At 41.7% G+C, this 16,548-nt stretch overlaps 1 protein-coding gene across 3 annotated transcripts in view; it reads left to right on the top strand.

Moving 5' to 3' along the window:
• Dcdc2a (doublecortin domain containing 2a) overlaps positions 1-9,801 on the top strand; it is a 172,124-nt gene extending 162,323 nt beyond the window's left edge. For all 3 annotated transcript variants that reach the window (XM_087590074.1, XM_087590073.1, NM_001106110.2), the window contains 2 exon segments: positions 669-971; positions 4,364-9,801. In XM_087590074.1, coding sequence (XP_087446200.1) covers positions 669-971; positions 4,364-4,468 — 408 coding nt within the window. In that variant the 3' untranslated portion in view covers positions 4,469-9,801.
• Positions 9,802-16,548: the final 6,747 nt, after the last annotated feature.

Genomic DNA, 16,548 nt, shown 5'->3' with positions numbered 1-16,548 from the left:
TGAAAATACATGCTGTGGTTTTACCAGTCCCTGAGGAACACTACATTCTTTCTTTATTTTTAACTACACGTTTAATATCATATAGGCAAAGTAGAAGTAGAAAAATAGACCTTTGACAGGAATTGGGCACCATTAACCATATATAAACTTTATATAAGTTTAGAGAACTTAATATTTTTCACCTACGGATAAGTTCTCAACTCTGAGCCATTATATAGAAAACTAAACAACACTAGAAAAACTCAGTTTACATCCTGGTTCAATTCCCTCTTCTGTGTGCTGGATAGACAGTCCCCACAGACTGATGCCATAGCCTGACTTGTTCCTGTGGGTCATTATATAGGCAGCCATTGTTCCAGGACCCTGCTGTTGGATTTCCTGTCTGCCATCATATGAGCTGGAACCAAAGCGTAGCTCAGGCTGTAGCTCAGCCATCAGGACTATGCCAGGATCCCTGGTCTTTTCTATAGGATGGAGCAAGCCCGTGAAGGTTGTAAGGGCTGTCTGTGGCAGATGATCAGTGGACATAAATGCTGGACACCCTGTACACTGTTCGGCAGTTGTGAGGAGACTTTACTGGACTGTAATGTACCGGCCACGGTTCTATGGTATTCGATGGAAGAGCCCTGTTACACTCCTTTTACCCATTGTTTCTTTTGCTTCTCAAGAGGCCAGCAGAAATAGTTGATGAGGAAGAAGATGGAGAGAAAACAAGCAAAGATGCCAACCAGAAGGATGACTTTTCAGCAATGAACGGTGAGGCTGAAGACAGAGCGGGGAGTAAAGTAGCCGATGCCCCTGAGGAGGAGGAGGGAATCCCAGACCAAGGGGAGAAGAAGGCAAGTCCCTCTCGGGTAAATGGTGGCACTGACGAAGAGAATGGTGAGGAATTGGACCAGGTTACCGAGGAGCTTCAGCCAACAGTGGATGAGAAAGGAAAGGCTGAAGGAGACAACAGTGCACAAGATGAGGTATTTCTATTGTTCTTAGCTTGTTTGTGCATAAATGAGTGTTACATGCTCTCTCCCACATGAAGGTACTTAGGAAAGTAGCCAGACATATTTAGGAAATTAGCCAAACACTTGGAATCTGCAGCAAAACTCCTTATCGCAGAGTAAGAAATGCTAAGCATCATTTAATTAATTTTTTTCTTTTTTTTCTTTTTCCTTTTTTTCAGAGCTGGGGACTGAACCCAGGGCCTTGGATTTGCTAGGCAAGCGCTCTACCACTGAGCTAAATCCCCAACTCCTCATTTAATTAATTTTAATTTTTACTTGTTTCAATTGATTAATAAGCACTGTCATGCATACTTGTTTGTCCTTCTCTCCTCTATCTATCCATCCATGTACCAGTTCATGTACCCACCTACTTATCTACTCACCCATTTATCCATCCATCCATCCTATCCATCCATCAATCTATTCATTTACTCTCCCACTCATCTGCCACCAGATTAAGACAAGAGAAGAACAAACTAGAAAATGGCTTTGAGTTTAGTGAGACCTTGAACTAATTTAAAGAACTGGGGCTTCTCTGCTCCTTATGGAAATTAAAGTCTAGTTGTGTAGCCTGCATTAAGTAGATTCATCCAGCATCCAACTAACCATTACTGGCTTGTTTCCATGCAAAGCACGAGAGAGAGGAAGTGTAACAGCAGAGTGGTGCAAAGTGCTCTTGTGGCCAAGCTTTAGCCATCAGTTCAAAGCTCTCTGCATTGTACTATACAGTCCGACAAAGCACCTTTAACACCCAGAGGAAAATACTAGGCATCCCTTGCATCCCATCTTTACTCATGGTGAGGTTTTCATAGAGGCTGTGTACCACATACACAACACAATTTCTCACATGGAGCTCAGCAGAGCCCTCCTGGCTGTGTATATGGCGACAATAGCAGCTTTCACAAAGCTCCCTGTTGTAGCCGTTGATGAAAGCTTTCGGCGTGAAAGCAAAGTGCAGTGCTACAGTGGGGCTCTGCAGGAAGATCCTAGTATGCAGTCTGCCAGGGGTTTAGTTTAATTCAGTGTGTGACCTAGTTAGACTTCACAAAATACATGGTTTGTACAATCTTCCTGTAATTTGCAACAACATAGAAGTTCAGAGGGCGTTATGTTAAGCGGGACAAACCTGACACAAATTCTGCATGAGCTCCTGTGTGTCAAAACGTATCCTGACTTGACAGAAGCAGACACTAGAAGGATGCTTAAGGGGACCAAGGGTTGGGTCTGGGGGGATCTTGGCCAAAGAACAGAAAATTTCAATTCTGAGGAATAAGTTTAGGAGCTGTGTTGTCCAGCCTAGTAGCTATTCCTAAGAATGTGTGTTTACACTTGAAGGTCTGAAAGGAGTAATTCTATTTCTACTGATTGAAAAGGTAATGTTGGTGTTGATGATAAATTTCACCATTCCACGAGGTACACAATATGCTTTAGGTCATTATATGTTATGTCATAAGCATATGTACTTTTTCAATTAAAATAAATTAACTTAAAAACTAATTAGAAAAGAGGGCTTTTGATAGGAATTGGGCATCACTCAAGTTCAGGGTTGTGTAACTTGGTAAGAGTCTGGAGCATGGGTGTCTGCAGTATGTACTATAGTGAACCCAGTTCTTGGTGCTTAGATAAGCGGCTCATTAGAGACTTTCAGGACCAATCAGATCTCCAAGATGGAGTGGTTCCTCACAAGATGGTGGAATCTTTTCGATTCTTTCCCTTCTTGGAATGATTATATATGTTATCTTTGTCCTCATGCACACACACACACGCTTTAAGTATACCAAGTGTAGGAACATCTAAACTTATACGCACTGCAAAATTGGAGGTTAATAATAGACTTTGTAAAAGCACTCTTTACTCACAAATGAATAAAAATTCAGTTTATGTGTAATATTTTGTCACATGTGACAGTTCTTATGCAATGTGACAAAAATAGCAAAATCCCAGACACTAAATCCATGATAGCAAACTGACAGCATAGGAAACAGCAGGAAATAGAAGACAGATACACAATAGCAACTGCCATCTATTGACATTATGAGAGTACATTATACTTAAGACATCATTTGAGACACTTCACAGGGAAGCAATGTGAAATAAAATGCAGACCTGGGAACATACAAATACACACATATGTAGGTACATACCTAAACATGCATATACACATACATATATGCACACATAAGCATATACAGGCATACATTCAACTACACATATACACATATTCATTGGCATATATACTCTCATGGATATGTGTAATACCTTTGCATATATATACATACATGCATATATGCACACATACCTGTATACATATGTTTATATACATACATGTACTCATAAATGTACATATACACATATATACTTGCATATGTATATAACACACATGCATGTCTATGTATACATACATGCATATATATACTTGCATATGCACATGCATATATACATACATTTATGCATACATACACATATACATATAAACATACATATGCACATATATATTTCTTTTCTCTTTTTTTAGCATAACTCATGGTTTAGTGATCTGGATCTGCTCTTGTTCCTAAGACTGAGGGGTCCCTCATAAGGCTGTGAAGCATCCAGAATTTTATAAACTAGTTTGAAAACTAACCAGCTCTCATCTCACATCTCAGCAGCAGCCTAATGGGTGGATGAATTATAAATGTGTTAAGTGCCATTGATAACAGGGGATGTGCAAGGGACAATGGTTGTTCCTGGAGAAAAGCCGCCTCTCTGTGTTGGTTTTATATCCTGCTCTTCCCTGTCAGACACTGATGCTCTTTGGTCCTTGATACCTCACCATGACTCTGCGTTCTGGTGTAAGACCAAAAGCAGAGCGTCGCTGGTAGCACACTGGGTTAGCGAGACATGGAGGTGAAGCTGACAGGTTCTTCCTTCCATCGCCTCTGGATACACTTAACTGAAAAGCACAAATACACATCTGAACAGTAAAATGGAAAGAGATATAGAGAAAGATTGAGAAAAGTAACCCTGCAGCGTAAGAGATGAGTCTGTGCTTTCATTTCATCTAGTTATTTATTTATTTTAGTTTTTTCGAAGAAGGCTGGCCTTAAGCCTATTAGGCAGTTGAGGCTGGCTTTGAACTCTTGATCCTTCTGTCTCTACTTCCAAAGTGCTGGGATTACAGTTATATGCCTCCACATACTGGAGTATGGTAACACGAGGCATCAGCCCAAATAAAGGGCTGAAAGTAGCAATCTGGGGGAAATGACTGGCTAGAAACAAGGGAAGCCAAGGGATGGTTTGTAGTTGAATACTTACTTATATGGTTAAATGGGACGTTCGTGTAAACTTTATTTAATTATCTTTTGTTTGGTCTGTTTTTCTTCCAGGCTGGTTTAGATGCTCAAAGACCACCAAGACCAGAAGTGACAGTCACCAGCCCTCAAGAGAACGAAGGGAATGAATCAAACAAAGCCTCTTCTGCTGTGGCATAGATGGTTTAAAGCAGAGAATACTTGGGATGTGAGAGCATGCGAAGCTATGATACTTGAATAATGAGCACAGCATCTCTTTATGTAGAATATGGCAATATGGTGGAGACCCTACCTGTTGCATTTTAAAAATAGAAGCTACATGAAGGGAAAGATTAGGTCATTTGTAACTCAATAACTTATGTTTATGACAGGTGTTTAAAAATTCCTTTAGAAGAACAAAATAAGAGAGAGACAGAGGGGATTTGTACCTTAAGACAGCAGTTGGCTACCTGTGTTTGTAAGGGGGAAGACATGGGCTAGCTCCCATTAGATACCTTATTATAGACTTGGAAGCAAGAATACTGTCAGCTTGTTCTAAAGCATTTATCTAGAAACATATAGACTTTTAAAAGATTGGTAATAGGAAGCATGTATTATGTTCTTAAAGCAATAAACTGTTGTTGAACAAATTGCAATTTAGTTTCAGAGATAATTTGGAGATGGCAATAGATCTGAACATTCTGAAGCTGATGACATTCCTTCCTTCCTCCAGCCAAGGTCCACTCTGGGTAAAGTCAGAACACAGCCTAAAGTGTGACCTGGTCGGAGGAAATGCTTCTAGAGAACCTTGGTGATTCACGACAGGTGTGTGGGATGTGGCTGCCATACTCTCAGGCAGGAACCAGAAAGCCTGATCTAGACAGCCTGTGGGTTTTCACTGGTCTGTTTTCACTGTGTCCGTCCTGGGAATAAAGCCTTTCCTTCTTCTGTATGCTGTTGGAAAACTCAATAGTGGTTAAGATTAAATTCTTTTCCTGATTTAAAAAATGAACTTTTATTAAACACAAAGAAACAGAAAGGGAAGCAAAAAGTAGAAGAGTTTATGACCATCCAGTTCCTTAGCTACTTTGTCTTATACCACGGTTGTCATGGTTGCTTAGAGACATTATGTCCATCTGTCCATCCACTCATCCATCTGCTTGTCTGTCCATCCATCTGTCTGTCAGTCCTTCCACCTGCCCATGTATCTCCTAAGCTTTTAGACTTTCAAGAGACTTTTAGCCTGTCAAGCAGATTCTCTCTCTCTCTCTCTCTCTCTCTCTCTATATATATATATATATATATATATATGTATATAGATATATATTTGAAAGATTTCCATAGCTTCCACTTTCAGTGTGTGGATAGATAACTAACGTGCATCCACCCTGTGAGGTACAGATGAAGGAAAAATAATTATGTTAGTTTGATGACCATACTATGATCATACTATTGTGTCTCTCCCTCTAAATACAGAAATAATATTTTTCTCACTTTAAGGAATATATTTTTACTCAGATAGAAAGTGAAAACTGCAAGATTTTAGATTGTAGTGCCTTTGTAAGACTCATTACTATTGTAAGTCTATTTTCCCCTCCAGATTTCACAACCAACCATCTGGGAACAAAATAGTTGGGAGTTATATATACTAAAGTAATGTAGAAAATAGATGTATTTTTTTCCCAAAGCTATTTTGATTCTTCCATGAATAAAAGTATGAACAGAGCTTATGACATCACGGTGTTTGAGGAGATCATGACACAGGGCCTGGGAATCTGGGAGGATGGACTTTAACTGGGTCACAGTCTGGGCGGCACTTTCTGTGCACACACTTACTTTTACCACACATGGACTGCCAGCAGCCATCTTGCACTGTTAGCAAAACAGAGATGCTCTCCTTCTGATGTAACATTCCAGCATCTGGGATTAGATTCAAATATCTTACAAAAGTGGAATATAAGAATTTTCAACTAAGTCTCAAACTGATTCTCTTTCTCACTGTGAAGAGTGTGTCTCCTTAAGGAAGCATCATTCTTTGCCCCTCTCCCCTTCATTTCACTGTGGCACTTGGGTTTCAGGGGCTCTCTTGCCAGCTGTCTTAATGAGGCGCAACACTGATACTTTACATGAAAAATAAACTTTGAGATCATAACATTTCAAGAAGGTTATAGGCATAGTAACAATCATAGAATGTTGAAATAAATGGGGACATCATCTTCTCCTGTGCATGCATGGGGCCCAAACATGTGACTTAAATCAAGATCATCTTCATATGTTGTCTAGACAAATATGTAATCCTTTACTGGGGATTAAAACTGTAGGCATAACTGTGAAGGTGACCTTCATAGATGTTGGAGTTCAGTTCATATCTTAAATGTGGTGGTCTCCTCTGTGGAAATTGGGTACCTATGACAGGCCAGGTCCACATGTAAGTGAGACTTACTGACAAATTTGGGAATTATACATAAAGCACATGTGAATGAGGTCTTGGTGAAGGGTCATGTATCATTCATACGAAGGCTCCTGGATATATACCTGCAATGTGTTGCTTTGAAGTGTCAGTTCTTTGCAATTTCTTAGTTTTAAATTTTAAGGACACTTATGATCATCTGCTGATGGAATTGGAGCATTGATAGTTTTGCACTTGACTAGAAGTGACTTTGACTAAAGTCACCTTCAGATGAGAGGGATGCGTTACATGTTTTGGCATCTGTTGAAGCCACTGTTGCATGTCCATCAACTTTCTGTTACTATGACCACAGGGCAGCCCCCTACTCTCTATGTTTTCCTGGGGTCTTGAGGAGACTTGCTATTTAAGACATTTTTCTTGCACTCTATTTTTAAATGTCAGAATGCCAGACTCATAGGAAGAGCATGATAAGGTCATGTATCCAGTCTTATTCTATCTTTATGCACCACATCATACATGTGGCTTAGCATCAGTCATATATCTCTGTGGGCATACAGTTGTGAATTGATGCTGATATCTTTCCTAGGGTAGTCCCAGGGTAGTCCCAGGGAAGTCCCAGGGTAGTCCCAGGGTAGGCCTAGGGTAGCCCCAGTGTAGTCCCAGTGTAGTTCCAGTGTAGTTCTAGGGTAGTCCCAGAGTAGTTCTAGGGTAGTCCTAGAGTAGGGCTCAAACCCTAGAAACTTCAGATTTTTCTCTAGAGGGATGGCAAGATGACTTAGCAGCTGAAGTGCCCCTACCAAACCTAATGTCCTATACTGTGGCATGTACATACCAAAGCCATCCCTAAGACAGACAGACAGACTGGCAGACAGACAGACAGACAGACAGACACACACACACACACACACACACACACACACACACACAAACGAGGGGAAGGGAAGGGGAGAGAGAGAGAGAGAGAGAGAGAGAGAGAGAGAGAGAGAGAGAGAGAGAGAGAGCGCTAAATAATAAGTATAAGTGCTTTGTTTTCTTTAGGCAATCTGCTTTATACACAGAGGTTGAACTTCCCTGGTTTAGAGAAGATAATGTGCTTAAAGCCATGGCTGCTGTAAGGCACAGCAACTCCCATCTGTAATCCCACAACTTGGAAGCTGGTGGTAGAATCAAGAATTAAAGGTCAGCCTAGTTTACATGGTATGTTTGAAGTTAACCTTTGCAACATGAGGCCCCTGTCTCCAAAACACTCATTTGACCAACCAAGCAACCCATCTACCTACCCACCCCAAGCTAAAGCTAAACTTGCCACCACAAAAAAATAGGAAGGATGTTCAGTATGTTGCTAGAAGGTATATCCATGATGCTAACATGTCTTGTAAAGAATCAACTCTACCCTTCTACTGTTGTTGTCAAAGTAGCAAAAGCAAAGTAAATTAATCTCCGAGGAGAAAACCCCACATCAGAACGGGTTCCAATCAGAAGAAAACACATACCCAAAACACATGTCTATACCTCCACGTGTACACTCGTACACTCTCAGGCATTAAGAAGCACTCCTCACTGCTCTGCACAGAGAAAGGCTCCCACGTGGGGAGAAGCAGAGCTGACAGTGTGAGAGCAAATAGCAAGAGACTACTGTTATCAGCGTCAGTATTGCTTTACTGGGACAAGAGATATATTTCCCCAATAAGACAGTTACCAGCGTCACTTAAAGTAAGCATGGTGGCATATGACTATTACCCCAGTGCTCCAGAGGTAGAGGCAGAGGGTCAGAAGTTGAAGGTCATTCTCAGCTGCACTGTGAGGTCCAGGCCAGTGCTAGCTCTAAGAGGCCCATCTAAAACAAAAAGTGGAGGAGATGCCAAGGTTAGTTTTAGTTACATTTTTAAAAATGAGGGATGCGCACCTTGTTGCCTGAACTGATAACAGGCTACTACAGTTTCTGCGGCAGCCTAAGTACCATGTAGACTATTTGGTGGGGGGAGCAGGGAGAAAATCCGGGACTCCTCCTTGTATCCAGAAACCAGGTAGAACACAGAGTGACTCTAATACAGTGTCACCCCGGGCAGGAACCAGTTTCTGAAGAATAGTCTGCTTTTCTAACCAGAGACACTTAGCGTTCTTTGTCACTGATTAGCATGACCACAAACATAGGCTTTGGCTTTTGACACATACCCTGGTCTATAGACAGCTCTGGCTTTTGGACTGTATATTTTGTTCCATGAAGTTTGAAAGTCAGGTGGGGAATGAAACAATTTCTCCATATGTTGAACAAGAAAGTAAGTATTGTTTTTAAAGAGATCTGAAAGAGATGTGTGATTAGGAGAAAATTAAAAATAATAATGATAAAAGCACTTATAAAACCCAAGGGGACTAATGGAACTCTGCCCATGTGAGCCAATTAGCTGCCAACTTTGCTCTGAAAATGTGACCAATGAATTCTATGCCGCTTCATCTGCTGAAATGGATGGCTTAACCGACTGCTTCAGGTATTGTCAAAAAAGACGGGGGAGGTTGGGGTCAGCGTCAGAGGACTGCAGCAGCTCTGTTGCTTTCGTGTTCTCCGTACAGTTCCCATGGCTAACATGCACAGACTAATGGGTAATTCTTTTAGGCATTATGTGAAGATTAAATTAAGCTCATAGTTTCTGTGGCATTTGTTACATTTAGAATGTCTTTATGTAAGGAAAATATGCATTTTGGTCAATTTATGAGATGTAGCTTTCACTTCTAAAGTGCTTGTGCACCTGTCCTGTCCTGTGAGGAGGTGGGTGTTTTATGTAGTATCATCCCTGCTCACAGTGCCATGTGTCACTGTGTCACTTCATGTGGGAAACCTTTCTGTAGATTTTTCCATGAACATGACAGAGATGCAGACTCATGAAGACACAACTCATGAGAGTGTACCTCTGTTTGGATGTAGCATAGATGTTGAGCTCATTATGTATTGTTTTTACAATTTATATGCATGTTTATTTGATAAAAATCGAGATCTATTAAAATTGCTATTTCTTTATTGTACGAGATATTTTTAGAGAACCACAGGTTCCGAGGTTTTGCAATGCTAATGGTGTGTATTTTGTATACAGACAACCACGGAAATAAATGTATCATTTTACAAAGAGTTTCACTGAAATTCAGTTTGTGACACTTCTCACTGCTATCTTTTCAATACTTTTGTTTCCCCCTCTACGATTAAGAAATACTTCAGCACAAAATCGCCACGATTTGAACACCATGACCCCGGAGCATATATTTAAGCACCCCTTGGACACATTAGCTCGCTTTGGTCATTCTACTGGAGGAGAACTACGAACCTCGGGGGAAGCAGGTGTCTAAACTGCCAGAGGCCCACTGAGTTGCAGACCCAGTTAATCAATGTCAGAGCCTTCCCACAGCTGGCTCCAATAGAACCTCTACAGGGCAGTGCAGCGGCTCCAGTTCCTCTGGTGTGTTCTGCTTGATTAGGAGAACAAACATGTGGCTGGCTCTCTTGCAGGCCTCTAGTGGATTGTTTTCCTTCTCTAATGGGGCTTCAGTCTATTAAATTGTTACACAGTCTCTCCAATGCTCTCATAGTTAAACTCAGTCTTCCATTAAGAAGACAAATGACACAAGAATACCTGGTACTTCTGATTACTGTAACACAGTGGTTTGGCAGTAAGAAAAGTGACATAAAAATGCAAAAAAAACCCCAAAAAACCCAACAATGAAAAAACCCCAAAAAACAAAAACAAAGGAAAAAAAACCCAAACAAAAACAAACAGAAGAAAGTAAAGCTAAGTTTAAAACCAGATGATGCAATCACTAGTCACTGCTATTTATTTATTTATTTATTTATTCATTCATTCATTCATTCATTCATTTATTCAGCATATTTATGTTGTTTTTTGTAGGAGTATGTGTCTGTTTGAGTGTTTGCCATGCATGTGCAGGTACCTTGCGGTGGCCAGAAGAAGGTGTCAAATTCTCTGGAGCCCGAGTTAAAAGGTGGTTGTGAGTTGCTGTAGTGGGAACTGAATCTGGGTCATTGGACAGGAAGCACCTTTACTGCTGAGCCATCTCTTCAGCCCCTGCCATCTCATCACCATCACCATCACCACCACCAGCATCATCACTACCACCACCACCATCACCATCACCACCACCAGCATCATCACTACCACCACCACCATCACCATCACCACCACCACCATCACCATCACCACCACCAGCATCATCACTACCACCACCACCATCACCATCACCACCACCAGCATCATCACTACCACCACTACCATCACCATCACCACCACCAGCATCATCACTACAACCACCACCATCACCATCACCATCACCATCACCACCACCATTGTATTCATTTGAAACAGGATCTCAGTTTGCAGTCTAGGTGGTCTGAAACTTATATGTATACTAGGATGGTTTTAAATTCACAGCTTGTCTTAGTTAGGGTCTTACTGCTGTGAACAGACACCATGACCAATGTAAGTCTTAGAAAGGACAACATTTAATGGGGGCTGGCGTACAGGTTCAGAGGTTCAGTCCATTGTCATCAAGGCGGGAACATGGCAGCATCCAGGCAGGCATGGTGCAGGAGGAGCTGAGTTCTACATCTTCACCTGAAGGAAGCCAGGAACAGACTCAGCATCCTAGGAGGAACTAGAAGGATGGTCTCCAAGCCCACCTCATAGTGACACACTTCCTCCAACAAGGCCACACTTTCTAATAGTGCCACTCTCTGGGCCAAGCATATGCAAACCATGACACAGCTATAGACTTGCTTCAGCCTTTGATGTTGAAACCATATAAGTTACCCTGTTTTGCAAATTAATAACATTTTCTTATCTTTTACATTTGTATTTTATTCTTTAAAATGTATCTATCTATCCCTCCCTGCCCCAACAGTGACCATGGCAGTTAGGAGACAATGTACAGGAGTTGGTTTTCTCCTCCTACTTTATGGGTTCTGGGGTCAGCCAGAGGACAAGGGTGGCAGCAGGTGAGCCATCTCCAGAACCTGCTGAGCCATCTTATCTGTTCCCTCAAGCCACTCCTCTTGGCTACAGGGGAACATTAGGGTTATATTGTTTCTCCTGATCCTCTGCTCAGTCCTCCTCCTCCTCCTCCTCCTCCTCCTCCTCCTCCTCCTCTTTGAGTCCCTGAGGTCTCCCTGAGCAATCTCATTCATAACCCTTACAACCAATCATGAGCCATGACTTCCGGGTTTCTCCCTGGGAACTCAGACCTCTGAGTACAACTTTTGGCAAAGCATCTTGTTCCTCAAAGTCAACTGTTCAGCTCTTGGGAGACATACTCCTACTCTCATTGCCCATCCTAGTTCATGGTGCCAGTTGCCACCCTGGGTATCACAGGGTTATACAATCATGCCTACTTTACATGGTGCTGGCATCAAACCCAAGGCTTCCTACATGTTAGGCAAGCACTCTACCAACTGCCATAAATCTTAGCCTGAATCCAGTTTGAAAAATTTTTTTTTGTTGTGGGTACCACTTGCTTCTGTTTAGCTGCCTTCCTCTGTTCTTATCACTAATATTTCCCTCTGTTTCTATGTTTGCCGTAACTCCTTCAGTGGAACGCCTTGCTAATTGCATTTTGGCTTCTTCCATTTCTGACATATGCTTTTGAGGCTGTAAATGTACCAGCATGTTTCACACCAGCTAGAACAACAAGTTTTGATATAAAATATTTGTGGCTGCAGTTTGACTGTAAATAGTTCGTGTGGATTTTCCTATTCTTTGACTCATGACCCAGGTCTGGGATGCATCTATCCACTGACTGCTGTAAACACTGAGTGCTTAGACGTGAGGCGATCAGGGGGACATTATCATGACCAGGATGTGCATTCCTTCAATATTGGCTGGCACTCAATGGCTGACTGGCATGGGAAGCAAAGACATTGGTACTTTGGTTCAGGTGGAGCTGACTCTGCTGCAGCATTTGCTTCGAAGTGTCTGTGCACGCAGCCTGATGTTATTTTTCAGTTGAGCTATATCCTTGTTTCCCTCCATCTTCCTTCTCCTTCTCTCATCATTCTTAAGGATGCCCCTTCATAAATTTATATAAGAATGTTCATCTTAGTTCTCCAAATAGAACAATCAAATTAAAATAGAGGAACCCAAATACTAGGAGGTTGGAAGTAGATCCTCAGATGGGCTTCTAGAGTTAGATAACTTACTGGCCAAATAACACTTCATGCCCTGGGGGTTATATGATGTTTTGAAAGGTGACAGCCTGTGATTGCTGACTGTCTTCTGTGGTTGGTTAATTCTGATGCATGGGGAGGAAAAGGGATGTATCTGCTACTGCAGACTCTCTGTGATTTGGAGGCATGCAGGAAAATATGCCACAAGACAGACTATTGTGTTATATAGCTCTCTGAATATACTTCAATAATTGGAGTGAGAGGCCAAGAACAGCAGCTCATTCTTGTGATCTCAGCACTTGGGAGATGGAAGCAGGAAGATTTCAATGAAGCTGAAGCCAACTTTTTTTTTAAACCCTCTTTTTAAAAGACATTTATTTATTTTATGTAAGTACACTGTATACTGTTATTGTCTTAAGACACACCAGAAGAGGGCATTGGGCCTCATTACAGATGGTTGTGAGCCACCATGTGTTTGCTGAGGATTGAACTCAGGACCTCTGGAAGAACAGTCAGTACTGTTAACTCCTGAGCCATCTCTCCAGCCCCCGCCGAAGCCAACTTTATATCTAACTGAGTATAGAGTCAGACCTTCCCTCAACCCCACAATCCTTCAGAAAAATTGAAAAGCTTCTGTGGGGGTGCTCACTAAACCCTAATAGCCAACAGTATCTGTATCAGTTAAGTAGTTCTGCCAGATTGATGTGATAGACTGTGGAGGAAGGGACAACAGTCGACCACATGTTAGGATGTGGGAACGCTCACGTGAGTTTTCTATATAAGATAGGGGTGTTTGGAGGACTTAGAACACAGAATGTTCATCAAAGTGATGAATGCCCAGGAAGCTCAGGATCTCAAAGAAAGGTTGGCTGTATCTGTAGGTTGGATGGAAAGAAGATGCTTCTGGAGCAGAAATAAAGAAGGCAGAATCTTAGAATAACATTGAGCCCACCAGAAGCCAAATGGGATTAATTATTGTTATGGGGGCTCCTGTGAGTCCTGATTTGTTATTTGTAAAGATGGCCCATTGAGCATTTTAATTTAAAACTTTATTCCTCTCTCTCTCTTCTCTCTCTCTCTCTCTCTCTCTCTCTCTCTCTCTCTCTCTCTCTCTCTCCCTCCCTCCCTCCCTCCCTCCTTCCCCCCCTCTTTAGGTTAAAGACAACTTTCAGGAGTCTGTTTTGCCCTTCCACCTCTGTGAGGATAATGGGATTGGATTAAAGCAAGCACTTTACCTGCTTAATCATTTTTCAAGACCCAGAATATTTTAAAGATGAGATAGAGTAAGAAACCATTAAAGGTATTTCTTAATGTATATTATTGATGGAGTAGAGGCTGAAGAGGTGGTTTGGTGGTTAAAAGCACTTACTACTCTTACAGAGGATCCTGGTTTAGTTCCTATGGTAGCACTGAACCATCCATAACTCCAGATCCAGAGATCCAAAGCCCTCTTCTGACATCCACAGGCACCAGGGATGCACATGATACACATACACAAATGTAAAAAAATAGAAATAAATCTATTCATATATTTCTGATGAAGAAAGAATTGCTGAGCAGAAAGTTAAAGGGAGGTGCCACTATTAACTCTCAGGATATTTTTACCTTGTACCAGACAAGTTGCTCTGATGCAGAGTCTGATTCTTTGTTTGGAAGCAGCCTCACTGAGTTTTTCAGGCTGTTCTGGAACTCATACTGAAGATGCTGAACTTTCTATTCTGCTTCTGCTGCCTTCCACATAGCTTGATTTCTGGATTTGAGTCCTGAGATCTGGCAGTCAAATTCTTTGCCTGTTTTCAGCCTAAAATAAATTTAGTTTCCTCAACTGAAAAGGCTGAGAGGACTCCCATGGAGAACAATACTAAAACACCAAGGCTGGGTGTCTTAGTAATGCCCTATTCCTTCCCCAAGGCAACTTGGAGATGTTATTGACATTGGAGAACCATGCACATGACAGGGCTAGGCTCATAATTTTTGATCACTGTTGCACCATGGTTCCACATTGATGATGGTTTGGAGGACTTAAAGTGATAGTGGTCTCTTTTATTTAAGATCTTTAAAATATTTTATATGTATGATTGCTGTACTGGCTGGTTTTGTGTCAATTTGTCACAAACTAGAGTCATCAGAGGGGAAGGGGACACAGTTGAGGAAATGCCTTCATGAGATCAAGCTGTAAGGCATCTTCTCAGTTCGTGATCAGTGGGGGAGGACCTAGCCAATTATTGGTGGTGCCAACCCTGGCCTGGTGGTCCACAGTTCTATAAGAAAGCAGGCTGAACAAGCCAGGGCAAGCAATCCAGCAAATAAATTCTTCTATGGCCTCTGCATCATCTCCTGCTTCCAGGCTCCTGCCCTGCTTAAGTTCTTGTCCTGACTTCATCTGGTGATGAACAGTGATGTGGCCATATTAGCTGGATAAGCCCTTTCCTCCCCAACTTGCTTTTGTTGCAGCAATAGAAACTCTAACTAAGGCATAGCTTTGCCTCCATGACTGTCTGTGTTCTACGTTTATGCCTGGTACCTACGGAGGCCAGACGAGCGTGTAAGGTGGATTGGACCTGGAGCTATAGATTATCATGAGCTGCCATGTTGGTGCTGGAAATTGAACCTGGGTTCTTTGAAAGAGAAACCAGTGCTCTTGACCACTGAGCCATCTCTCCAGACTGTAATAATGATCCCTTAAAGAAAGGGGACATCTGGGAACTAAATGACAGATGAAGTACTGGCTAAGGTGGGCCACATATGGGTGGACTGCACCCACAGACATCTGGACTGGAAGTTTTCACTTTTTAAAATCATAATACTGTCACTAATAGCAGCTGAACCTTCACTTAATCCCCATGTGCTGTAGAAAGAGCTACTGAGGAGGAAAGGCTGTCACTTGGTACAAGAAAGTATCCCATCACAGTGAGAAAATGGCAGATGTGACTACTATCCTCACCATTAGCAAGGGTGCAAGAGTGGGGATCCTCATATCAAAGAAACCGAGTCCTGTTGGATTGACTGATTGGATCGCACTGACAGTAATAGTTAACAAAGTACTAGTCAATTAGTTTAGTAATAGCTTCAATTACCAAAGCGCCATTAGATGTGTCTTTAGTAGGTGTTGTTTTAAATGTTGTCTCAACTTCATATCTATGTTTCCCTCTAACTTGTCCAAACATGTATTGGACTGTAACTCCTTTGCCAAGTCCTGATCTCTTCTGTCCTTCCCTGCAGACCTTGTGGGATTGTAGGTAATTATTCCTCCAGTTCCCTGTGTGTTTCTTTAGCTGCATCAAATCCACTACTTTTTTTCCAGTTTAGTTTTAATAGTTACATTTTTTTTAATTTCCAGAGATGCTGTTTGGTTCTTTTAAATCTGTTCTTTTGTGTATTTAGAGACATTGCTCTGATATTATTTCTATTCCTTCCTACATGCACTGGTCAGGGTTTTCTCGAGATATAGAACTGATCAAAGGAATGCATATTAAATGCTCACTTATTAGGGCAGTTTACCTGGATTCAATTTGGGTATTTTAATTTAGCCCAGAACTGCTAAATCCCTGAGACTGGGAACCTCTATGGTTCAATGTGGCCCAAAAAGCCTGGATGATTTCTGAATGGTCACTGACCTTTAGTCTATAGTGGAAGGCTTGTGAAGCTGGGTTCTGATGTCAGGGAAGGAGGAAAGCAGTGGTGGCAGGAGCAGGAAGATGAACTTGC

Source organism: Rattus norvegicus, chromosome 17, assembly GCF_021556685.1.
Source record: "Rattus norvegicus strain SHRSP/BbbUtx chromosome 17, alternate assembly SHRSP_T2T, whole genome shotgun sequence".
NCBI classification, from domain to species: Eukaryota; Metazoa; Chordata; class Mammalia; order Rodentia; family Muridae; genus Rattus; species Rattus norvegicus.
The sequence above is the reverse complement of the archived record's forward strand: the minus strand, read 5'-3'. Positions and strand labels throughout refer to the sequence as shown.